General features: G+C 39.4%; 3 protein-coding genes across 12 annotated transcripts in view; 1 reads left to right on the top strand and 2 right to left on the bottom strand.

Moving 5' to 3' along the window:
* Positions 1-514: 514 nt before the first annotated feature.
* On the bottom strand, positions 515-15422 carry E(bx) (nucleosome-remodeling factor subunit NURF301 E(bx)). Of its 6 annotated transcripts, none has more exons than XM_046629271.1 (27): positions 13518-15422; positions 13135-13417; positions 12806-13014; positions 12329-12727; positions 11099-12265; positions 10759-10949; positions 9985-10674; positions 9730-9917; positions 9310-9643; positions 8891-9200; positions 8636-8771; positions 8127-8404; positions 7857-8000; positions 7611-7775; positions 7313-7524; positions 7033-7179; positions 6683-6902; positions 6231-6563; positions 5953-6129; positions 5618-5851; positions 5163-5472; positions 4863-5067; positions 4476-4738; positions 4112-4279; positions 3820-4015; positions 3651-3735; positions 515-3557 (listed from the first exon to the last, which is right to left on the bottom strand). In XM_046629271.1, the coding sequence occupies exons 1-27, from the start codon at positions 14560-14562 to the stop codon at positions 3355-3357; spliced, it is 8292 nt and encodes a 2763-aa protein (XP_046485227.1). In that variant the 5' UTR covers positions 14563-15422; the 3' UTR covers positions 515-3354. The 6 variants fall into 6 exon arrangements, with proteins under 6 accessions (XP_046485227.1, XP_046485226.1, XP_046485230.1 ...); XM_046629270.1 differs by having other exon boundaries at positions 4476-4741; positions 6231-6560; XM_046629274.1 differs by having other exon boundaries at positions 4476-4741; positions 6683-6830.
* A 118-nt stretch (positions 15423-15540) lies between these two features.
* LOC124220428 (aaRS-interacting multifunctional protein 2) lies at positions 15541-17595 on the top strand. Of its 2 annotated transcripts, none has more exons than XM_046629302.2 (4): positions 15541-15920; positions 16563-16715; positions 16818-17031; positions 17142-17595. In XM_046629302.2, the coding sequence occupies exons 1-4, from the start codon at positions 15750-15752 to the stop codon at positions 17519-17521; spliced, it is 918 nt and encodes a 305-aa protein (XP_046485258.1). In that variant the 5' UTR covers positions 15541-15749; the 3' UTR covers positions 17522-17595. The 2 variants fall into 2 exon arrangements, with proteins under 2 accessions (XP_046485258.1, XP_046485257.1); XM_046629301.2 differs by having other exon boundaries at positions 15541-15938.
* Positions 17596-17714: 119 nt separating this feature from the next.
* The window catches only part of sdk (sidekick cell adhesion molecule), a 35207-nt gene continuing 27136 nt past the window's right edge, over positions 17715-25785 (bottom strand). For 2 of the 4 annotated variants that reach the window (XM_046629278.2, XM_046629280.2), the window contains 16 exons: positions 25548-25757; positions 25198-25452; positions 24887-25115; positions 24494-24796; positions 24225-24405; positions 23939-24154; positions 23644-23840; positions 23372-23568; positions 23037-23276; positions 22756-22953; positions 22492-22633; positions 22027-22305; positions 20486-20643; positions 20225-20387; positions 19812-20143; positions 17715-19723 (listed from right to left, as the gene is read on the bottom strand). In XM_046629278.2, coding sequence (XP_046485234.1) covers positions 19481-19723; positions 19812-20143; positions 20225-20387; positions 20486-20643; positions 22027-22305; positions 22492-22633; positions 22756-22953; positions 23037-23276; positions 23372-23568; positions 23644-23840; positions 23939-24154; positions 24225-24405; positions 24494-24796; positions 24887-25115; positions 25198-25452; positions 25548-25757 — 3543 coding nt within the window. In that variant the 3' untranslated portion in view covers positions 17715-19480. Of the gene's footprint in view, positions 19724-19811; positions 20144-20220; positions 20388-20485; positions 20644-22026; positions 22306-22491; positions 22634-22755; positions 22954-23036; positions 23277-23371; positions 23569-23643; positions 23841-23938; positions 24155-24224; positions 24406-24493; positions 24797-24886; positions 25116-25197; positions 25453-25547; positions 25758-25785 lie in introns of those variants that run through there. The other 2 variants (XM_069136570.1, XM_069136571.1) reach the window with 2 other exon arrangements.

Genomic DNA, 25785 nt, shown 5'->3' with positions numbered 1-25785 from the left:
CCTATCAAAGCTAATCTATACTTTCTATGCAATGGAGACTTAAAGCCCGTAAAGTTGATGAATAAATAAATGAACAAATTAACAAATGAAAAAAAATACTTCCGACGAGCGGCTGTCGAACGCACGGGTTAAACTAGACCTTCAACTAAACGGACTCGTGGTCAACGCGGAATTATATGTCAAATTTTGGTACTTCTACTTTTCTTCTAGTGAAACTACCTTCAAGAACCGAAATTATTGTGTGTTGTCGAAACTTGAGCAGGAAAGTTACATTCCAACTTCTTTTTGACCAATGATGTCGTATATTCGAAAGAAAATCGTTTCCTATTATCATTATTTTTCTTTTGATGTATGCATTGTTCCTCATAAACAGTAAACAAAATTCGAAAAAAAAATCTCGATCCTGTTCGGATGTATGCAATTGTCCCTTCATGCCTAAATCACAATATTATAATCATAAATCTATATGTATAGTTATTGGTTTGGTACAAATGATGTTCGGTCACTGTAGTAGTTATTTTTCTAGCGTTCATTATGTTTATTTGAATAAGTGAGAGTACAAAATTCTCCCTTCAAATCATTCGTTACCTGATGATGACCGTCGCATTGTATTGTATTTAATTTTGGTTTTCACTAATTTTCAGTATCTTACATTTTATTGACTCTAAGCGTGAGTATCGTCAATTCTTATCACGCTCCGATTAGACGAATGAATTACTAGTTAATAATTCTGGGTTTCACTTGAAAAATGAACATTTTATGAACAGCATTTGACCTCATTATTCGATGATATGAAGAAGCGGTAAAATATTTTGAATCATCAATTTCAACGACTGTGATTTCAAATTTCCTTAGAACATACAACTTAACAATGAATTACATTCAACTTGTAATAAACCTGATTATTCTTTTCGTAACACCTTTGTTACCTTACTAAATCCAGCTGTCAAGGTAAAGGTCGAAAATTGAATAACGTATCCAGTGGAACGACAAAGTATGGACTTATTTACAATTAAAAATTGGATAACGTGAATTAGAAAAATAAAGAGTCTTTCAACAGATGTTTCAAAGATTTGTTATTTCCAGAACGCGTTGAATGAATTCTCGACCACTACCATTACTCTGGCAAATCAAAAAAGAGCAAAGTATAATAATATTTATTTTAATTCTTTCTAATTTATATTGTAGTAGTGCAATAAAAACAACAAAGTTTATGATTAAAATTAGTACAAATATATTTATTATCAACTATATAGTATTTAGGGTTTCAGATGAATATATATATAATTATGTAATCACACTTTGTTGCTTTTTTATTTAAAAGAAAATAAACAATCTTATATGATTAATCGTAATAAACTGGGAATAAAAGGCGCCCGTCAAGAGTTGGTTACCAGGTTCACCTCTCCGTTCATGATAATCACTTTAATCTATTTCCTTGATGATATTTCCCATTTTAGTATGGATCAGTTACATTATGCTTTGCAATTTATTACATTTAAGCAGCAACGTTCTCTCAATATTCTTTTTCTCGCTACAGTAAATGATAATCATTATGCAGCCAATGACGAGTTATAGATACCCAATACGATATCATGTCGATTGTAACGTCCGTATTTCCAGAATTCCTATCAGTCACCATTCCAGGAGTGAACGAACAAGAAAATCGAACTCAATTTACTATGACGATATAACTGTAGTAACCGAAAAAAACAGTGGGGGGGAAAAAAAAAAATACACGTGATCAAGCCAGACGCTGCAACTTGAGGTAAATAGAACTACGCGTATATAGTTACGTTCAAGTAAAAAGGCGGCATGAGGGTGAAAAAAATTTTGTACCAATAAAAAAAAAAACCAGCAAAACTGTTCAATGTAATTGTGCAGAGTGCAACTTCAATGATAACTTGTTATTACTAAACGATCGTATCAGCCAGAGTCTTTAATTATTATATTCATTCGTTTCTTAATTGAACCAAAAGATTGAGGATGCATGCCTTGCTTCATTGTACGATATACGTATACATATACGTACATGTTACAGTGTTACTATATATACAGTAAAGCAAATTATTATTTAGGCGTACATATGTGTAGGTAGGTGTGTGCGCGTGTGTACACACACACACATGCATACTCATGCATAAATAAGAATTTGTTACCTGTAATTTAGTAACCATCAGCCTACTGGGTTTGCTATTTCTGATGTCAAATATGTGAGTTGTGTAGTAGCTTTAATTGTATAAACTGTGAAAGTTGAATGTTGTCTTATACTTCCAGATTCATTACTTATGGATGTAAAAATGAACGCAACTGTTACGTTAAGAGTTATAATAATTAGCAATAATTGCTTAATAATACTTTAATAGTTAAAATATAAACAATTTAGTTGAAAACTAGAGCCTTTCCATATCTGACATCGCACACAATTGATTATTATAAACTGTTACCAAAGTTCATTAATCGCATTCCTAGACACTGCCTATGTTTATGTATGTACAAGAGTAGCAGTTTAAATCACCTGCTTATTCTTACAATCTAACATCATATGTCTCGTTTATAAACAATTTCTTTCATATATAGAAAATTTATGTGATTAAAACAACGTAAGTAATGTAATAATTACTTGTGAGCACAATAAACAAATTTGTACAATTTATTATGCGCGTCCTAATAATCTTAGACCTATGTTGTACGCGACATGTTGTCGGACGATAATGCAATAAAGAGAGATGGGCGGATCAAAATATATAGCGTCACACACATCTGGATGCGCAAGATTTTGGATGGAACTGCGTCTGACAAATAGTTCCATTTAACGGTATAATTACTACAAACTCGCTGCTTTTCATTTGACAACTCCGCGGGGGTAAACTTCTAATTATTGTTTGACTTGCGTATTGAACGATACATGACTGAATCCATGTATAATATGTATAGTATATAAATAATAGAGATATGCGAAATAATCACTGTAATAAGAAATATGCGAAACGACGGAGAAAAAAATAAAGGGAGTTATAAAAAGATATAAGAAATCTTTTTATTAGCGCCGAATGTGTTATCCATTTTGCCGAGTCACCCATGACTTTCTCATACTAAGCATGGTGGGTTCTCAATTATTCAGAGTAGTACCATAATCAAAAACTCATGTGAAGTGAATTTTCGCACAACTCTAATAAATAGTAGGTTTATTTGTATGGGCTAATTATAACTTACGATTAACTTGAGTTTCTGTTACTTCATGCTTTTTTCTTGTCACTGGCACAGGTCAATTCAATAACACTGCACTTTTGCAAATAAAAGTGCCGATGGCATGTACTTTCACTCATTTAGTTACTATTCAGTTTTGATTGATCATTTGCCTTCGGAGAACTTTTCTCTTAGACTTTTAATTTTGTGCACAAAGTAAGTTTCCAAAGACTCAGCACACTTGAAGAACGGAGACTCCTTAGGGTTGTAGTAACGACAGTTATCAAATATCTTGGTCATGTCTCCGATAAACTCGCTAAGTTTTTTGTATGATCTGTCATTTATCCTCAATTCGATAGTTTGCAAATCTGAAATCATCACAGCGATTGTAATATTTACTGCAGAAGATATTTCAGAAGCTTGAGAAGTATTGATAATAACACGTCAATTAAGATACTCACCCATAGGTTCTTTTATAACTTTGTAGTAATCTGGCGCCTCGTTGGGATCTACAGGCTCCATAAAAGGCCAGGCACTCTTGTGTGCCTGTAATTATATAATCAAAGACAATTGCCAGATTAATTGCCAGAGTCTTCGTCGGTAAAAGTATCCCCAATTTTTGTTTCATACCTGTATCTGTTTTATTAACTTCTTTAAAAGGTCAAGATCCTTTCCGTTAAGATTTTTCATATTAGCAAAGTTAACTGAGGAGTTTCGCTGGCAATTTGGGCAGACGTATTCATCAATGTTATCAGCTTCGGATTGAAGAATACCTACGCAACGACCATGGAACCAGTCCTGGCATTTGTCACAGCAAATATAAAACCTTTGAAAAATAAAAAGCGAGTGTGTTATCATCTTCAAACAATTAATGTCTAAGTGTTACGTGGAAAAGAATGTATCATTGTAAGAAGACCCTCACTGAGATTCATCATAAGGTTGTTTGCAAAGACAGTACAGCTCTTGCGTATCTCTCGCATGCCGACACTCGGTGCATACAAACTCAGACAGTGATTTGCTCATTTCTTCTGTAATTCCCACGCAGTCTCCATGGAACCAATTGTTACAGAGATCGCAACCTACGTAAAATCTGTTGGGTAGAAGACAAATTAAAAATTGTTCATCTGCTCGGTGACTAGTGATCGATACGGCATGTAGTAATCAATATAATTAGTAATCAATAAATCGGTTCAATGGTGGCGGTACATGAGAGTTCATAGAAATAGGATTCGCATTTGATTTTAGTATTCACTTTCGAGAAATTCTCGACAAATACGAATACTTACTTCGTTTCGTCGTAAGGCGTTCTACACAGGCAGTAGAGCTTCTCTTTTTTGATACGTCCCCCCGCGGTGGTTGCCGTTGAAGCACCAGGCGGTGTTGTGCTGTTTCCTTGGACTCTGTGCTTCTTAGGCCTGCCCCCACGATTTGGTGGGCTGACATGTTGCGCTGCCTGAGCGTTCGATTTACGCTTAGCACTTCCGACCTTGACTTCGTCCTGTTTGTGCCTTTCTGCCTTAGTTCTTGTAGCTAGTTCAGCGGAAAGATCCTTCTGAAATAAATTCGACTCCTTGGTACTTTTATTTTCAACAAGAGTTTGTTTTTGCATAGTAACCTAAAATGGCAACCAGGTATAAATTTTCCTGGTATAATTTTTGCATCATTTGCCATACCTGAATATCGATTTGCAATTCCTTCTCGAGCAAAGCTCGTTTTTTCAATATGTCTTTTTTTAGGAGTTCCTTGTGCCGGAACAACAACACTTGCATTCGAGAATGAACTTGCTGCTTTCTCCTCTGTTCTTGAGAATCCCTTAGTTTCCCAGCACGATTCTTTGGAGTAGCCTCGGTATTCTCTACAACCTCCGTCTTGGGTGTTCTGTGATATTGAAAGACATTGGGTGGCGTTAGTCGTTTTACTATTGTTACAAAATTGGTATGTAATGTGTTCAATTTGAATTGCAACAAACTTACTTCGTTATATCTCGAGGTTCTTGTCGTGGGGCTGGTCTTTTCTTCGGTGTTTCGCTCCATTCGTTATCCTTATCATTTGTCGTCACATTAGGAGTAGTAGGTGAGGCAAGTGGCGGAACGTGGGGCGGCGCAGGTCTCTTCCGGGACGGAGCTCGCGTTGTAGTTGCAGTTGGGGTGCCGTGGATTTGGTTGCAGGTTATGGAGCTCTCGACGCCACCCTTCATTTGCTTCTCTTGATACCGCTGCAGTTGTAGAAGTTTCTCTTCTATTTCAGGATTAAGATTTTCCTGCTTTAGTGCATTTTTTATTGCTGTAAAAAAAATTGTATCAATGTTTTATTCTCAATTTGCTTCTGCACCGATCTGTGTGACAAAACTTGATTCCTTCGTTCGCATCTTGTATTAACGGAGGTGAAAGATGTTGACTGGAGTTTAGAAAAAAAATCATATATTTACTTTGCTGTATGTAATCCGGAGTGAGGACAAATTTGTTAGGTGACGATGTTTGATTAGGCTCTTGGGAAGGCTGTGAAGGCTGCTGCCCATTCGCCAGAGCTGCACGTTGGGGTTCAGCTTCGCTTCCGGTAGTTGGACGTCCGACCTGCTGCACTACGACTTTGGGCTTTATCGGAGAACCTGGGGCTGCAGTCTGAGATGGAGCTGGGGTTGTAGCTGACTCAGTTTGCGGTGCTGCAAAATCGAAGAATATTTTTCCGATTCACATAAATTTGTGATAATTTACAAAAACCAGACCGTTCGTAAGGAGAAAGGGAAAGAAGCGTGATAAATACCAGCTGCCGAAGGAGTCGTGTGTGGAGGTGAAGCTACCGGTTGCTGTGTTTGTTGAGTGTGAGCAGATGTTGTTGGCGTGCGAGAAGCAACTGCCGTTTGAGTTCCTGGAGCTGGTTGAACTGCTAGGTATATCTTCGTTGGTCCTAGCACGCCTTGCTTGCCGGTAGTTGCTTGTGCTGAAATGTGAAAAAGATTTTCAGAAACATTTCATTGGAATAAATTAAACTTGATCAGATCCGCAATCTACTTCTGAACCTGAACTCACTAAAGAACAGACCTTTGAGCAGTTGTTGCTTGACTTGTTGTTGAACCATGGCGAGTTGCTGTGGAGTGAAGTCGGCTCCTTGGAGTCCTTGCAAAACTATTCGGGGACCTTGAGATGTTTGAATCACCTGAGCTGTGACACACTTTATAACGGTACCAGGTGGCTGCCCTGCTAACAGAGAAGCTTCTACACTGCCAGGAGCTGGAGTAGAACCTGGAGCAGGACTTGCAGCAGCTGGTGTGGTGGTCGTTGTCGCTGTCTGAGCACTGGTCACCGTATTTGTAGTAGCTAGTTCTGTAGCTTGCGTCGACGGAGTTGCAGGCTGATTCTGCTGAGCCGCTGCTGCTGCGCAGTTATTATTACAGACTTGAAAATCTTTGTACCAAAATACATGGTCAATAAATTTGATATTTAGTATAAAGTAATATGAAATGAAATCTTGAACTGGATATCAAATGTCTAACCTTGTTGAGGTTTTGTAGGTGAAACAGCATTTTTCACAACAGCACTGCTAGTTGAATTCAGATGAACAATCTGATTACCAGTCGGTGTACTACGTATAACAACTTGGTGTCCTCCGATCGTTGCCAACTGAGCTTTGCCGGACGCGAGCTGCTGGGCAAGGGCTGCATTATTCACCACGATTTGATTTGTATTGATAACTTGCCCACCCGGGGTCAATACCTATAGTTACGATTTTCATATTGTTACAAGTATAAATCGTATATTATGTTCGGTAAATCATGAGATTTATAAGGATCTAAATGATTGGATTACCGAATATTATTTGTCTGTATGGGGTAAATTGACTTACCTGTGGTTGTGGGGTGGCTGGTTGCTGCGCTTGGATTTTTTGGGTTTGACTGGTTGGAGTTTTTGTGGGACTGGCTTTGGTAGCAGATGTTGTAACAGGTGTAGCTGGTTTGACAGAGCTTGTATTGCTCGCAGACTTAGTGACGCTCTGTAAATTTCATGAATTACAATAATTGCTGAAGCAAGTTGGTATTAGAAGGAAAAAGTAAATTTCTGAATGCTACACAATGTACTTCATACACGATATGTTGTGAATTGAAATGAATTTGAAATATGGGCACCTGCGGTGTGGTTGTGCTTGCCGAACTTGTGGTCGCAGGCGTCTGTGTAGGTGTGGCAGCTATAGCTTGACCAGTGTTTAGAACATGGAGTTTTCCGTCAGGCATTTGTACAAGTTGTTGACCAGGCATCAACCCTCGAACCTGGAGTTTACCATCCGGCCCTCGAAGGATCTGGACCCGCTGCTGTACGTGCTGAACGGGGGTGTTGGAGGCTGCAGAATAGACATTGACGCAATTAGAGGAATTTCTAATTTTTCCGCAAAATTTGTTTGTAATTAATAATTACGATTCCAAGTACCTGCTGAAACTTGATTTGTATGATTGACCTGAACAGTTCCCTGATTCGTTACTTTTATCAACGACTGTTGCTGTTGTGGCTGAGACTGAGGGGTTTGAGATGTGACGGTAGTCTTGGGGAGAATGCTGGTGGGCCCTGAGACAACTCGAGTCGTACCGTCAGAAGCTATAAAATTGAATGATTGAGTTTAAATTCTAATATTACAACGAATTCGAATAAAAATTTGAAAACGTGTAATATACTCACATTTGGTCATGTATATACGCCTAGTTCCAAGGAAAGTTTTATTTTGAGACGGCGTGGTCAAGAGTGATGTGAGCTGGGATTTTCCAACACTAGTATTTGGACTAGCAGGTATTGCTACTTTGGAAACTATTTTGACGGTGCCATCTGTCAACACGGAAAAACTCAATGGATGAAAAATCGAATTACAAATATAAATTCAATTACGTGGTACAGTTGCACGAAATAAAAAAACGAGAATGGTTGTAGAAAAAAAAAAAAATATTTCCTCACCTGGATTGGAGTTTGACGTAACTTTGATGATCTGATTAGGGGAACCTGTGACATTTGCTGGACTCTTTAGAGTTTCCAGGGCCCTCTTTTGTTGGTGAGCGGCCCTTTGAATACGCAGCTGTTGCTCCATTTTCTCTTTAATCTCTTCAGGCGTTGCCTTGCCGCTGACCAACTGGTCAACGGCTCCTGTAATCGACCCCCTATTCCCACCCGCAACCACAGATTGCGGTACTCCTGATCGACTCCTAGTAATAATCTGGGCATTAGCCTTCTCTAACCTAAAGGAGAGACACATACCAAGCGAGGGGTTAGTGTTTGTTGGTGTTAGGCAAGGATGGGAAGATTTGACAAAAACCAGTGACGACAAGGTTCATGAGTTAGCAAATCCCAGGCGCATCCAATAGCGAATATCCCTATGATATAGCGCGCTAAATGTCTGAAGTAATTTCGACATCTCGCAACCCAGCATTCACTTCCGTATTATGCAATTGTATCGCAAGCGTACTCACTTGTCTCCATATTGCTTTATCTCCCAAAGTTCAAGTTTATCTTCGTCCACCCACTCCTCGTTCACCTGAGGCTCCGTACTTTGCGGTGATTCAGGACGTTTTCTTTTTCTCAACCCGCTACGGATTGAAGTAACCTCTGAAATTTTATTTAATAAATGAAACAACATTATCCAATTTTTTTGGAATATTAACCTGATCTGCAAATAATTTCATACGTTATGCAAAACTACCTAATTGTTTTACAATTTGACTTACCTCTAACTTGCTTTGGCAGCTCTAAAGGTATCACTACTTTTCTTCGAAGATATTGTACTCTGTCCATGAATTGGCCGACATGTCGATGCTTCAAGATCTCCAAGGACATAATCTCGTTGTCAGTTGTGACTTGATGCTTGCCATCCGTTGACAAAGGTTTGGCAGACATATCGTCCCAGCGTAAACAGGCCCATAAAATTCTCAACTGTATTGCAGCTGCAGCCAATGACTTTAGGCCAACAGTTCTGTAAAGCCAACACGTTTTGAACAACGGCCTTGGGCAGGGATACGGCCATACAGCCATGTTCGCCTGAAACAGTGAAACGTCACTGGATATAGATTTTTATTATTTACAGGATGCAGTGTACCAACAACTATTATTTAGCACACTGTTAAAATAATGTGACTACAGAACATACCTTAGCAATATGATGAAATCCTTGGACAGGAGTTCGTCCGCCAAGTCGCGAAAGTTTACGAAGTTCGTGCTGCGGCAATACAAGGATACTGCGGTGTTTATTTCTTGTGGAAAATGTTGAGCAAAGTGGATATTTTACTGGAGTACGTTTCTTTCGTCTGTCCGCCAATGAAATCGAAACTTTTTTCAGATAAAGTTTCCCTTCTGTCGAAGTGGCAGAATATACTCTCTCAGTTCCATCCGCAGTCAATTCTCTAGCTGTTATGGCGCTCCGATGCACAGTTCTGCCTCGACGGTTGATAAATATTGTTTTTAACCCCATATTGTTGAGATTGCTAGCGAAAAAAATTACAGAATTTGGGATATTATTAAATGTGCACTCCAAAGTATTCTAGAATATATCCTTATTTTCCTCTCCTACCATGTCTTTGTCTCCGATGCAACTGAGACTGAATTTCGAGATGATAAACTCTCCTGTGAACTCTGAACAACGCCGTCCACGGTTTTTATTGTTTGTTGAGACGTAGTAACGGTTGTCGTTGTCACAACATTGCTAGTTGTTTTGATCGTTGTCACTATATTTTCATCCTCAAAGCCATTGCCCTCAACCTGAAAGTTTTCATCGAAGTTAATATATTTGTTACAATTTGTAGTCATTACTTTAATGACAACTTACTTTTATGCTATCTTCTGGGGTCGTTTCTTCTAATTTAATTCTTTTAGCCGGTTTTGAAGGGCTATCGGAGAGCAAAGGCGCTTCCGACATGTTATCAACGACTACGTTTGTTGCCTGAACTTCTTCGGCACAGTGCGTAGCCATTGCAACGGCAGACTCCAAATCCCTTCTGATAGCATCTTTAGCCTCATCTGTTGCTTCGTGTTTCAAGCTTGCTTTAGATTGTTGGACAGAGGATGTACTGAACGGGGCTAGGCTTGGCAGTGACTGACTGTTGCTCAAGCTCTTGGCTTTTTTTAGTAAAGTAATTAGATCTCGTTTTAGCCTAGCTTTCTGCAAACACATTGGGGAATAGCACGTTGAGGTGAGACTCTGTGCCGCTGCTGCATTCACCTTTCCAGGAGGAGGGGTCATGTTGCAGTAACGAGAATAACAGCTGCCATTCTTTGATGAGCGCATTATATTTGCATACTGAATTCTGACTAGTTGGATCCGTTTCCCAATCGCCGTTAGCATGTCTCTAGCAGACGAGGAAATCGCTTTAGTTGGTAATTTTCCAGACAATATATTCTGCAGTGGTCCGTCGACAGCATCTGTATCGCTCTCTTCATTATTCTCAATGTCTACTTCTGCATCACCTTCGGTGTTTTTTGGAACAGCTGCTTGGGCGGTTACCTCCTTTGACTTCTCCTGTGATTTATTTATCATAAAAACATTTGCGAACAGGAACGGAGCAAGGAAAACGAGATAGTACAATAATAATTCTTTACGTACCGTTTGGGATAACTTTCTCTCTTCCAAGAGTTTTAGGTGTGTTCTCCTCGATAAGAAATCGTCGATTCTAGTTTTTTTGGCAATTTTTGGGTAATGCAAACGACCAGGTGTAGTTAATGCCTTGGTTACATCGATTTCTTCAAACTGATGTATCGGTAGAAATACTTTTTCGATTTTCATTCCAGCTAAAACTATAGGAGATTACATCAACTGCGTTAATTTTCTGTTTATACAAAAAAAATTAGTAACACAAAATGTATAGAAGGTAACGTCAAACATAATAAGAAATTATAACATGATATCCAAGAATACAAATGATGCCAAAATAGTGCCTACTCACAAGGTATGTGTGGTTTATTTTCTTGGTTCGAGTTCAGCAAGAATTTTCCGTCCAATCTTTCTTTCACATCTGGTTTTTCTTCCGCTTTAACTTCTTCAGATTCATTTTCTTTCTTCACAGCTTCAACTGGGTGTTCCTCCTTTATTTCTTGTTTCACCTCTGTAGCTTCTTCAGGCTCGGCTTTTAAGTCCTTGAGGTCCTTGGGCTCACAGTACTCTTTTATTAAGAATTCATAAGTTGGCGGATCAAGAGCCAAAATCTTGATACCTCCCTGATCCCTAATTTGCACCATAATCTTTTGAGGGCCAGCTCGCAAGCCAGCTTTGTTCAGATTCGCAGACCTGTAGCGACGGCTTGCCGACAGCCAGAGCCATCCCCATTGACCGTGAACCCTGTACTCTTCGCCTTTCTGCTTCCAGACTTGATGTTTCAGTCCCAGCGTATACTTGACAAAGTTGTAGGTAAGCCTGTTCCGCTCCTCCTCGTCTTCCTTTTCTTTCTTATCCTTCTTATCTTGCCGCTTTTTTTCTTCTCTTTCAAGCGCCGTCACTCGTTGAAGCTTAACGTGACCAAGCTGGTCGTGCCAGACGCTGGCAAACACGACGGATTTTATGCAGGCTTGAAGGACTATCAGAGCTCTTGCAAAGTCGCGGGGATTCACGCAAGCTCCAACTGCAGTAGTCCACGGTTTTCGAAGCAAAGGCCAGTTAGTATGCATAAATGGTGCCTGGATACTTCCTTCCAATTGTAAGATGGTTTGACGCAGGGTGCTCACTAACAGAGCTCGCGTTCCCGTCAAACTCCCAACCCATTTGAACTCGGAAGCTTGCGTTAGAGAGAATTTGTGTGACAGATGTCTCTTCTTATCGCGTTCTTCATTACGCTGAGGTTTATTGAGCGCTATCGCGTTTGTGCTATACTGGTTGACGTATGATTTAAACCCGTTATCCATTCCGAGTTTGAACAGGTGAGTACCTGATGCTATTTGATGTGCCTTCTGACGTGTTATTCGAGTTCCGTCACCTTCATCTTTCAAAGATTTATCCAGTTTGTCAAGCTCTTCCTTAGAAAGTATCGTCGTGCTCCTTCTTTTCAAATCATCCATATTGAAAGTACGTGGTTGTAGCGAGCCTGTCTTTGATCTTGTTACAATTGTATGCTTTTTACCTGTGTGATTGGACATTTCTGTTTTTAAACCTATCGATATCTCACCATCCCTCTTGTACTTACCATCTTTTCCAACCTTGGAAGAATCATCTTCCTCCTCTAAAACTTCTTCTTCAACTTCTTCAGAGGAGGAGACAGACGTACTCGTCTTGGAAGTCTTCGGGGCTGTCTCGGTCCCTGCTGCTGCCGCAGTTGTTACCATCTCTGATGTATCGCCACCGCCTACTTCCACTGTTTCCGCCACTTGTGCTGAAGGATTTTGCTTGTCGACGTCCATACCATCACCATCCCCTTTATCTGTGTTCTGTCCAGAAACAGCCGCTAATTGTTCTTCTAAAGAATCTGTACCTTCATGCATTCTTCGGACCATTTCCTCGGCATCTTGTCTCTCCTTTTCTTTCCTCTCCTCCTCTTCTCTGTTAAGTTTTTCTTGCCTCTCTTTTTGCATTTTCAATATGTTGGCTGCAAGGAAAAAATTGTTATCAACACTGGAACTGCATGGATTTCACTAGGATTCAATTTGAATCTGCAACTGCTTACCATTTTCTACCTCAAAGTACGACTTTTTATTTCCCTTGCATTGGTTTGTTATTTTTTCAGTGAGTTCCATTTGACGTACTATCTCTTCCTTATAATCTGACAATTCACGAAAGAGCGCCACTTCCATTTCATTTCGATCCAAACAATTCATCAGTTCCTCGAACTGGAGAGGTGTACTATAGTACCAGACCTCGCCATTTTCACTTTCCCTGTACAAAAACTTAATCGTTTACAAGGGAATCAACCACCATCCATGTTTTATTGAATGCGATCTATGGGGAATGAGGACAAGATAGGAATAGAAACAAGTCAGAACTGTGTAAACTTACACAAAAACTCTCCTGCCTAGGAACCAATATTTTCGCCCATGACGATCAAATCCTAAATGTTCCTGCCTGCATAGCAAACCATTCTTCTCTACATCCGGCAAACAGTCCACTACTCCGGTAATTTTGTGTGCCTTGCAGATGCTGCACTGCCAATCTTCAGTAGGGACATCGACCAGTGGTGGCTCGACGCATTCCAAATGGAATACTGCAGGACATGTTTCGCAGCACAAGAGATCCCCAAGTCGATGGCAAACACGGCAATGATCGTCATAGTGAACATTCCCTGTATATAAAAAAGGTAATTATTGCATTAGTGAACAGAGATGGAAATATGATTTTTGTATGTATTCAAACGAACTCCAAATAGAATAGGAAGGTGGTACCTTCGTGCAACAAATCCTCACGCACGGGATTGGTAATGAGAAACTGGTCTGTTAAAAACTGCAATACTTTGAGGCGATCATTGACGGAAGTGAAGGGATATTCGCAAGAGGAAAGTATCTGAAGAATGTTTTCGTCAAAGCACTTATCACTTTCTACATATGATCGCAGTACTTCGGGCCAAGTCATAGGATCAACAAAATACAAGCTGACATTGACGGAATCCTTTTGATCCAAGGGGCCGAAGTGGGTCTGCTGAGAGTCTTCCTCTCTGAGCAGCGCTTTGATAAGCATAATGTGAATCTCGGCTAGAAGATTCGTCTGATCTTCGCATACAAGTGCAGCGCAAAAGTCCTCGAACCTAAACGAGGAGAGACGAACCAGAGTTCGGAAGTGTCTCAAAACCTCGTATATGGACAAAGATGGGAGTACAAATTCCTTGGAGACGAGTAAGTCATCGGAAGATTTTGGCAAATCAAGAGGCGGCAGCTCTCGGTTTTGGAGCCAAAGTGGCTCGGGACTGGGAGCACGTTGAGCCTGCTGACTTAGAAGAGTTTTCCTAGGTGTGCCGCTAGTCGTGCTGTAGCTGGATAGTGAGAAATCACTATCGCTGGATGGATCTGGCTCTTCGAGGCTTTCCGAGGACTCGATGTCACTGTGAAGAGGCTCTTCATCTACGTCAGTCTTGTCACTAGACTCGTCACCAAAGTCAGAGCCATAGTGGTACTCCGAGTCATGGTAGTCGACGTTTGGGTTGTAACCACGTCGCTGGTAGGCACTGGAGCCGGAGTGGCCGCCTTTCCTCGCATGCTTGTCCCTTGGCCCTCGAGACTTTCTGCTCCGCGTACTGCGCCTGCTCTCTTCGCTCTCAACTGGAGATGAGGCCCGAGACGCTGTTGGTGTGCTTGGCTGGGAGTTAGGTGTTTCGGAACCCTTGTTTTGCAGATATTTTGGCTTCTTCATAAGGTGATATTGGAATTTTTTCGGTCTCTCCATAACCACGGACTTTGGGGGACGACCCCGTCTCTTCGTACCTCTTCCCGTCATTTTTACCTTTTATCGAGTGTCAATTAACTTCAACCCTACTTAACACGTGGTTTATGAAAACGCGCGCTTGTAAACAAATACAAATGACACCGTTGCAACGAAATGGATCCCATGTTTGTACTCTGATCTTTGCGCCATTTTTCGGCTATAGTCACGTGACCAAACACCTATTTACCATCATAAACGTCCACCGGTGGTATCCCTTACACCTTCCGCGATTTAAATGGAGCTAACAATCGACGTAGTCCAACAATAAACGAGAGGATTTATTATCAATAACGACAAAACGAAGCACAGAATTAATCACTGACGCGAATGTGAGGGGAAATTACAATAACCGACCCATTAAGAGAGCGGTGTTTCAATTGGCTGAGCGAAACGCCGCCATGTCAACTCTGCCAAGCATCTGTTCATAAATCAGGGTTAGCCCAACGTTTATATCACACGATTTCTTAAAATATATTATTTATTTAATATTCCCGTTCACGAGTCAGCCGTTAGATTTATTTATCCCACATTTGGTTTAAATATTTATTCCACACATTCACGTGAAACGAAACTGAGACCCAATCACATCGCTCGTAACTAAACGAATTCCTGACACATCAACAGTAGGTGGCGCCTTAGGTTTTGGAAAAAGCGCCATATTCCATGTACCCCAGGTCGAGATATGGGCAAAATGCGTGTACGGAGTTTAATGTATCTACAAGTATTCACCCTCGCCACGAAATACCTTCGTCAGCGTCGTCACCATTTATCTTAAATAGATTAATCTGATATTTAACGAACAATGCACCGGTCGCTCGATCTTATTTCAACGATAACGCTTAGATTGTCTGAATAACTTTCGGCTGAAGGAGAAAAAAAAACGAAACATGCTTTTTTTTTTAGTACTCGGTCTACTCGCGCTTAAACGCGATCGGCCGCGCCATCTGTAGGATTTTAGAATTCATCTTGGCTATTTGCGCAGAAGGGATAGGCATAGGATATCCTCCCCTCTTGTCACCACGTAGCTCCGTCGGACGATTTGCCAAAAATTGCTTGGTACATACCAGTACATACTTTAAGGGAAATAAAATGGCCGTCTAGCTAAAGCGAAGAATACGAAACGATACGATAGGGTGGAAAGATTTTTTCGGGATATTGAAATAAACGCGTAACATTACCGGATACTTGCGTAAACGAAAATGAGTTGCGGCACAACGATGTACGCGTTAAAACCGATTGTCTTGATGCCAGGAGAAGTTTACGAGCCGAAAAGCGTGTACATAATGAAAAACATAAACGAGGTTCAACCGAAGTTGAGTGATCGTACGAGCCACGAGAGTAGCAAGATTGTGTCGGATATTACCGAACAGGTTATCAAGTTTTTAAAGGTTTATTCATTTCCATTATTCACCTAAATATAACCTAGCGGTTTCGTTTTATCGTTCGAATTCTACTCACCTGTGAAACCTGCATTGTTTGACGAGAAAAGTTTATTCCTCTTGCCCTTTGTCTGTGTGTGACTCCTCCCAAAATTTCCACAAGCACTAATCACGATCAACTGAGAAAGCGGTTGTGCGAGCTTGATCAATGTGACTCTACCCCCCCAAATTTTTAGAATATACTAGTATTTTGCATAACGTGTTCATTCAGGAAAAACAATGTTAATATAGTGCTCTGCCTTTAAAGTATGGATCATTATCAGGCTTCAACCTATTTTACATACGGATTGTCTTACCAAAGTCTGACTGTTGACTAAGAAAAAACAAATACCACACTCTCTTTTATAACCAAGGAAACATGAAATTAATCTGCATGTCAAAATCCTCAACTAATAGGCAAACTGGACTAGCGATATGTAGATTGTGATATGCTTTTTGATTTCGCTGCCAATAAACAATTGCTTTTCACTTGACTAATGATTATTGCAATCAAAACTAGAGTTGATTAAAAAAAATTTTACCCTACAATTTCTCTAACTTACATGTCTTAAATCTTTGGAAATAAAATTTCAGAATCCGTTGCCAGAAATCGTAGAGCTGGAACTCAGGCAGGAAAAAATTCTATCACAGCTCGCGGAACTGAAGAAGCAGGTCTCTACTCTACATGGAATATTAAAAAATTCAAGACCTAGCAATACTACCCATGTCATTGCTCCGAGAAGCAAGGTGATTTTTCCTCTTGCAAATTTATCGTTTATCAATTTCCGCTTATCATTGTGGGACAAACTTGAAACTAACAACATGTCATCTTTGTCATTTCTTTTCTAGGAAAAGGTTCGCACGGATTTGGTGGTAAATGTGAATCCCACTAAACCTCCTTTTTCATTGTTGGCGTTGCAAAATATTTGGAATGACACAGATATCTACGTTTCCTGTCACACTCACTCTACCAGCACATCTCCAGTTCCTGAATTTCCACTGACTGCGCAAAATTTCAATAGTGAGAACCACACCGTCGAGGTATCACTGATATGGAAAGAAAGTAAGAAATCTTTGGCATGGCCATGAATATTGACAACATAGAGAATTTTGAAAATATTTGACAAACTATATGATGGAAATATCAGGTACTAACATACACTTATTTTGCAGTACCAGATCTGGAAGTAATCATCTCTGGCGTCCGAGGGACGCGACTCCTAGGTGAAGTGAGCCTCTTGAGGTACCTAAGCAGGCTTATTGCCAGCCATAATTACGAGAGTAAGGAATGTGGAATTGACGCATCGAAAATTGATTCTTTGCTAGACCTTTGCCATGAGCTATCTTTCCAAAAGTCACGAATGCATGCAAACTCGGTATTTGCGACTCTAGCCGGTAATGTAGGAAACGGACAATGGCTGCTCTCAAGGAGCTCTCCAAGCATAGCAGACGTAGCTGCATGGTCAGCAATCAAACAATTAGATGATCCAAACTTGCCTGGTAACTTAATCAGCTGGTTCAAAAGATGTGACAACGTCTTTTGGCGTAAATAATAACCTTGTGAATAATTGAACTACAGATGACAATATTTTGTTAATAAAGCCAATGATTTTATGTTTTAATGTAACTACGTATTTGATTTTCATTTCACATTCAATTTCATCCCGTCTTATACAGTTTATCTTTCATAAGTCACAGATCGTCGACATCTACCTACGTAACTTGATAATGAACAGTGCAGCCGTTAGAAATTCATAAATCTTTATTAAAAGGATAACATATACCTAGAATTGAATTTGCGGTATAAATGCATTATAATTTGATTAATTTATTAATCAGTTTATAATTTATATTAATATTAATCACAAAAGTAAGGTAATATAAATAATACAAAATTTGAACTAAAAAATTTGTTGGCAGTGTTCAAGAGACACGTCTCGTGTTCCTTCTATCATCATCATTATTATTATTATTATTATTATTATATGCTCTTTGTTATAACACCGGACGGTGATCTTTATTGATTGCTAAGACGTCATAAAATCTACATTATTATCGATTAAAAAGTCCAAAGCATACCTTCTGGTAGCAATTATTTTCGTGTCTTTCGTTTTTTAAGTAGATCCTATACGGAGTCATCATTTAAAAAATTAGAATCACTGCATCTCATACATGTACATGCTCTGGACTCCTTGACATGTAACTATTTTCAGTTGATATAGTCGTTAAGATATAAGTAGAAAGATCAGCCTTTTTCTATTACCCATGAATTGGTCCTAGACAATGTAATAGGAAAATAGCATTACAAAAAATGCAATAAAAGAAATCATTTTTAATATACGACTAATTAATAAGCTTAGTGGGATTATGTATGATTTATAGAAACGATTCTCTCTTTGCTCAAGTCACTCGCGATATCTTTGAACAGATTCAACAAGTTGACATTCGCCTATACGACTTTGGCGCCGGGTCAATTGAGAAATTTGTTTAACGCCTAGAATTTGGAAATGATTCCTAGGCCGAAGTTGCGATGCTAAGATTGAAAAGTTAGGATCATCTCATTGTCTCGCATGTACACATGGAAAAGTTCATCAATCCGGCCTTGATTCAGTTCAGACCCGCAAATTAGTTTTCGCTGCGGAATTAAACTGTTTCATAGTCCATTTCTTGCTAATCGTAATGTACTAATAAATGCTCCAATACTCTTGACATTTGTTTAAATAAATTGCACCATGTGGCTGGGATCAAGATGTTACGATTGCTAAATCAATTTCGTTTTAAGTAACATCAATCCTTCTCCATGTTCACATTAAATTAAAAAAAAATGTCTCACGGAATGATGAGCGTAATTATTTAGAGTTATTCGATTTCAAAAGGAACATCGATACTCTTAACGGTTTTGGGGAGACTTTGGTGTCCAAAGTTCTTTTCTCCTACCGATCAACCGATTTTAGGACAGATCACTGAGACTATTACGTTCTTGTTTCTTATCCTAAAGTACAAATTGAAGATTATGGCCCATGATGTGATACATTATGTACTGACAATAAACTATTTTACAGTAAATTATATTCATGTGACTATCTACACTAAGAATCATGATTTGAAACATAAAAAGAAAATTATGCGATTGATGAGTAGGCCATTATCTAATACTTTTTGGCTAGCTACAATCTAATCGCTGAAAGTACGCTTGAGCTTATTCGCGTAAAAAATTGACAGCGCCTAAAGTTATAAATAATATAGTATAATGTATGTAACAGTATATCACAATATCAAGATGATCTATAAATGAAAAGAAACGCATTTCAGCAAATGTTCTTGTATCTATTGTTAGCTGGGTGCACCAATATTACCCTGCATTAACTGGGCTCACCACCATAACTCATCTTTTTCTGTCATTAATAGTAGTCTGTGTTATTGTCACTTTCTTCACGTCCACGTACACATAAACTTTTTGAGGATTTGGTTGAAGTCTTTATATTGTTAGTTCTTTGGAGTGAAATCACAGATCATACAAACGATGAAAAACCAGGCAAAGGAGCCCTTGACCTTGCCATGTTATTCATTATGATCTGTCCTCCGTTCAGACTGACCACCGCGCTTCCTTCTGGCTCAGAATCTGTATAGGAGGAATAATTTCTAACCGGTTTTTGTCGTTTCCATGACTGTCTCAACGAGTCGTTGACATTAGCATAGTGATTGACAAAGGAGTGAGGATCCGATTGGACACTCTCATTTTCACTTTCGGATCCCTGAAATCATATTCCCAACAAAGTAATTAGCTTCGTTCTCAAACTTTCGCAAGTTGAGGGGAGCTCGAAGAAAAATCTACATCATTACCTGTGAATCCGTAGAACTGATCTCAGACGGTTTTTCCGTTACGCTACTGTCATCAGGGTTTTCATCGTAACCCTTCAAACTCTCCTCGTCACTGTGATAAGCCACAGATGCTGGAGAAGGTCGAGGCGGAGATTTACCCAGCATTGTCGGAGGCGGGGGATGATGCGTGGATTTACGAGCCAAGGTGCCTCGCTTGCCCAATGTGCCACATGTGCTGGCCACGTTCATCGCTCCTCCACCAGCATGTCGCGATCTGTACAATTCTAAATCAGATTCCTGCCGATCATCTACGTCCATAGCCATCGATTCCTCCAGAGTTTTTTGGGCTTCTTCTGAAAATTTCATTTTTAATATATGTTATCGGTGTCGTCCAGCACCCCTGCACCGAGCTGCAATCCAGGATCTTTACTTACGTTTATATTTATAGCTCTTACTCTTCACGCACAGTATTGCTATGACCATGATTATTATAACAACTGAGCATGCAGCCAGAGCTACCATAAACCAGGTTTGTCGATAAAATGGTCGGTGTTGAAGATATCCATATTCAAAGTATAACTTTGAAGGAGTTAAAACCTTGACGGAAAAATTTAATTATTAACAATTACATATACTCCTTGTGTGGTTTTATTGAAATTGAAGTTGGTACACAGATTTAAAAAATTTCAAATTACCGCATCCTTTGAATATGCTGGATAGCTGATACCATACCGATTGTATGATATCACTCTGAATAAATATGAGGTAGATGGTAGAAGATTCTGGTAGGATATTGTATATTCTGTAAGTGGACCATTGGTGCTCTTCACTATCGTTTGCCAGCGGGCATCATCTGAAATGAACATTTTTATAATAGTTGATAAACGAAGCTTGAAAACATTCGGGGTATGTGTTAAACTTTTAGTTCTGACGACTAGGTACAAAATAATTAATCACACTTTATGGCCAAGGCAACTAAACATTGAAAAACCTAATCTATAAGGATATATCACATTGAAATGGCGCAATACAATACACTATATCTTCTGTACAAGATTTTGATTCAACTTCTATCCGTCATGTTATTCTTTTAACCTATGCATGTTTTGCTACTGTTGATACATACATTTATCAAAAGCATAAACTCATATGAAATCGATATAAGAATTTGACTGTGTAACCAAATTGGTAGGTGAAGTTTCTTTGTATTGCTAGATGATTAAGTTCATATACCGAAAAATGAATGTTTTTATATCAATGAGTATTACATCTCAACATGATTAAAATTACACTGTTTTGTGAAAGTCAAAGATCCTTGTTAAATCCACAAATCTGAATCCATGTAATGCTTCCAATTTTCATATCTGGTAGGAATACTTGCAAATATTGATTTGCAATTGATCAACTATTTGCAAAAAACACAGAGGAGGAATGTAGGGAGAAATATTTGTTAAATAATTGTATACTGCACAATGGGAATGTATGCATAAGACGCTCATACAATTAATTTGAATGTTAATCGATGGACTACCTACTTATTTCTTACTCCGCACATTGAATTCGTCGACATTTCTAGTTTCACACCGTGTAAGTATGGCATAGAGGGATTAAGAAGAGAATGAAAAAAACACTTCTCGTGCTGGCAAAACGCTGATGCAGTCGAGTATACAATTTTAAAACGAGAGTTTATGATTCAAGATTTTAATCGCCTAATTGAAAAGCCGTGTAATGTCCCCTCAAATAGTATCTCAGATGACAACGAGTAAACTTCTATTCTATATCTTGTTGTGCACACTAATATATTTACTCCAAACGACTGTAAAGTGTGAAATGGTGTGTCTTCTGTTTACAGGATCTATGTATATTAAATGTATACTTGACTGCAGCCTAGAATATGCAACATCTAGATTGCTGGCCATCAGCAAATCTACGTATATTCTCACTTACAATGCTGCCAATCTTCCATAGCTGTTATGTGATATGAAACAACAATATAACCGTGTTAATATGAAAGTAAATATGCAAAAGAAACTATTATAAAAATAATAAAAATCTCTATGTCTCAATTCATCTCTTTTTGTAAAATTATCTCCTGGTACTGAAAAGGCTAAGAAAACTTAACTTTCTTATAAACAAATAGGAATGGAGGACATAGAAGAATTGAAAAATCCATTGAATCGGGCTTAATTTTTAGAAATTCTACGACACGAACGATTCAAGCTATTTTACTACTCACCTTTGCGTCTAGTTTCAATGTAATAACCTAGTAAAGGCCCTTTTCCAGATGCACCGTTGGTCCACTGCAGGTCGACACTGGTTACAGTTTTCGAAATGGCAAGCTCGCTTGGTGCTACAGGTGATCCAAGCTGTGGTCCGGTTGTAACGTTGCCAGAAATTGGTGGTCCAAAATCAATTGTTTGAGCTCGGACTGTGAACGTGTATGTAACTTCTTCCTCCAGTGGTTGGACAAGCAGGCTTGTTTCAGTTACTTTTTGTTTAACTTGTTTGCTAAACCCTAAAAGCGTCAAATATTATGAAATCTTTCACATCTGTATGGAGCATATGTTTAGCCATTAACAGTTGCCCACAAAATGATTATTATAATAATGATTATTGATGTTGTTGTTGTTGTTGTTGTTGTTGTTGTTGTTGTTGTTAACAGCGGGTAAGCTATCTAAGGACATATTTTTTAATAACTCACGATCGTTTTGTTCTGCAGTCTCGTACGCCACAATGTATCCAACGATCTGGCCGTTACGCATCTTTGGTGGATCCCAGGTGACGCGCATACTTGTCATAGTTATGTCAATAAATTGCAAATTATTTGGTGGCCCTGGAATATCCTGTAAAATAAAAAACGATTTGCATTTTCATCATACCTTACTTCACAGAAAGCAGTGTTGAGGAATTTTAATTACTTAAATAATTACAATTATCACTGCAGTCTAGCGGAACTATGACTTACTTCCTTAGTCCTGACTGTGATAGCCGGTGTTCGAGGTCCGTCTCCAGCTGGATTGAAGGCTAAAACCTGTATGCGATATTCGGTGTATTTGTCAAGAAAAACAAGACCATGAGTAAGATATGACGCAGGTACGACTTCGATTTCTTCCTCTTGTGGCTTCTCAAATTCCTGCGGCGAATCCGTGACTAGGTAAAATATCTGGTAAAGAAAAAAAATGTATGGTAAGAAAATCAAATCGATAATATAATTGTTTTTAAAAATGTCAAAAGCAGACGTTTCACCTTGTAACCTAGGAGGTCACCGTTTTGCATATCGAGCTGAGGCGGTTTCCAACTTAAATGTACTTCGGTAGACGATAGAGCCTTCGCATTGAGCTCCCGAGGTTCTCCCGTAGGAACAGCCTCGCCGACGTATACCGTAACTGGCGGACAAGGAGGACCTTCACCTTCTGAGTTGAATGGCACAACGACTATTTCGTAATTTTTATCTTCCATTAGATCACTTAAAACCATCATATTGTTCTGTAAGTAAGGAAAGATTTGTTATACCCGAAAATTAAAGAATACAACATCTAAGCAAACCTAGTAATCAAAATCAAAATTAACGTATCGTTCACCTTGATTCCTGGAATATTTTTCTTTGGCGCAGCTTCAAGAGCGGTCGGAAAATCGGACACTGGTTGATACACGACTCGATAACCACCTGTAGCGTGATCTCCACTCCAGTAAATTTCTTCTATGGGTTCCCAGTGAACTTCTACACTCGATTTTGTTATAGGCACCACTTTCAATCCGATTACTGCGCGTGACGGGGCTGTGATGAGATTGAAAGTTGTTTTACTGGGTAGCAGTGAAGAATCACATTCAATAGTAATAGCGCATTATAAACCTGTCGGCAAAGTTTGAACTTGAGCAGATTCGGCACTCCATGTTGAAGGGCCGATGTCGTTTGTTGCTTGAATACGAAACTGATACTGTGCGAATGGCTTGAGATTGTTTGCAGTGTACGAATTAACCGAAGGATCCACTCTTTCTGGTATCGTTTGAAAAGGTCCAGAGTTCTCAGCCTTTTGCACTGTGTAATATCTACAAAAGTGGGCAAAATTAGAAAAGACAACAAAAAGAAATATATTCGTGCGGCAGGGGCCAGTATCAGGGTTTGAAAGAAATTAACTATTGTATACCTTAACGGAGCAAATCCGTCACGCCCGGGAGTCCAACTGAATGTGATTTGACGACTCTGCACCTGCGACCTGCTGACTTGAGGAGCGGACGGTGGCTGAGGTCGTTCTCTGTTATTAGTAGTCAATACAAGTGCATACGCAGTTTTTCCCCATCCTAATCTCGTCTGGGCAGTCACAGAGAACATGTAATATTCTTCCTGTTTTAATCCCGTTGCCCTGATGAAAAATAAACCGTTAAGTCGGGTGATGAATACTCGTTCTAATCGTACGTCAAAGGCAAACGTACCTAAAGGTTCTATCAGATGCTGGAAATTCTTTCGAAAATTGATGATCCTGACTACTGTTTAGGTGAAACATGACTTTGTACGCCAGAATTTCACCGTTAGGGTCTTCAGGAGTATCCCAGATTATACGAGCCATTGAGAAGCTGACGTCCGGGAAAGATACATTTGACGGAGCCCCGGGTGCTGATACATGGATGAATTAATATAGAGAATAAGAGATTTCAAATATCGTGCGACTCCGATGAAAGCAATAGGAAGCAATATTTCTCACCATCTTCGAAGGTCTGCACTCTGATCGGTGGTAGGCTCAAGACGCCGTCACCAAGCCTGGTATAAGCGAGAACTTGAATGTGGTATTGAACAAACTTTCGTAGTTCGGTCAGAGTAGTTGTGAATGTGGCATTGGTCGGAATATTTTTATACTGAAATGGTGACCGATTACTGGCGCCATAGTAAACTTTGAAGCCTTCAATCTGCCCATTTTGATGCTCAATGGGAATGTCACCCCATTTTACAACAATAGTTGTGGAAGAGGTTGCATTTGCTTCAACACTGATTGGCCCAAGAGACGGGACTGTAATTCAAACAGTTGTTCGACAATTTAAATCAAAGCAAGTACAACTACAGAATATCGAAACGATTTTTTAAGAAGAAATAAGCTTACCCGATTCACGTGTTCTCTCGATAGCCTTAGGACTAGGAGAAGACGAACCAACATCGTTATAAGCCTTCATAACAATTTCGTATAGCGCAAATTCTTCCATATTCTCCAGTACGTAGGAATTTGCTGTGTGGTCTTCAATAGATATGCTCTTAGACTTGTTCGTCCTCAGCTCTTTGTAGGTAATGTTATACCCTCTAGGATTTCCATACCATTCTATTTGCTGCAGTGGCTGTAAATTCAATGAAAAGACAAGATTTGGAAATAGACAGTCTTCGCAGTCTTTCAATAAAATCATTAAAAGTGAAACTGACGATCCATCTGACGCGTAATTCGGTCGCACTCATAGCTCTGACGGTGACGTTTCGAGGGGGATGCGAAGGAGGCGCCTGGATTGTCTGGAATTCTTTCGTTGGTTCGGACGGGCCAGACATACCGACAACGTTGTTGGCGATTAGTCTCAACTTGTACTGCATAAACGGGGTTAATCCTTCAACAGTGATCGTACTTGCGTCGGGATCAGATACCTCATAGACAGTGTACCATGTCATATTTCGCGACGTTTGTGCCTGTTGATTCAAAGTGTGCACATGATGCTTCATCTAGCCAGCCTTGAGAAGAACGTTGCTACCGAAAATGAGACGATTTGTGACGTTAATGTTACCTGTACAGTCCACTTTGTGATCGATGAGTTGCCGTCAAATCCTGGGGTGAATTGAAGAACTACCGAGAAGGCGTCAATGTTTGAAAGAGCCAATTTGGTTGGAGGTTCTGGCAGCACTGGCTCAACGCCTGATTGGATCGTTGCAATTCTTGATTTACCTGCACCTTTTGACGTCCAAGCAGTTACCTCAAATTTATAATGTGTAGTTGCCTGAGGATGAAGAAATAGTAGCTACAGT

This window comes from Neodiprion pinetum, chromosome 5 (genome assembly GCF_021155775.2).
Source record: "Neodiprion pinetum isolate iyNeoPine1 chromosome 5, iyNeoPine1.2, whole genome shotgun sequence".
NCBI classification, from domain to species: Eukaryota; Metazoa; Arthropoda; class Insecta; order Hymenoptera; family Diprionidae; genus Neodiprion; species Neodiprion pinetum.
Note: the sequence above shows the minus strand (reverse complement) of the source record. Positions and strands in the feature narration are given on the sequence as shown.

What these genes read in the sequence shown, in the direction of transcription:
- LOC124220428 (XM_046629301.2), top strand. Translation starts at nt 15,750, where the DNA reads ATGAGTTGCGGCACAACGATGTACGCGTTAAAACCGATTGTCTTGATG. An exon ending in AGGTTATCAAGTTTTTAAAG is followed by an intron (nt 15,939 to 16,562) that starts GTTTATTCATTT and finishes ATAAAATTTCAG; the next exon opens with AATCCGTTGCCAGAAATCGT. An exon ending in TCATTGCTCCGAGAAGCAAG is followed by an intron (nt 16,716 to 16,817) that starts GTGATTTTTCCT and finishes TTTCTTTTCTAG; the next exon opens with GAAAAGGTTCGCACGGATTT.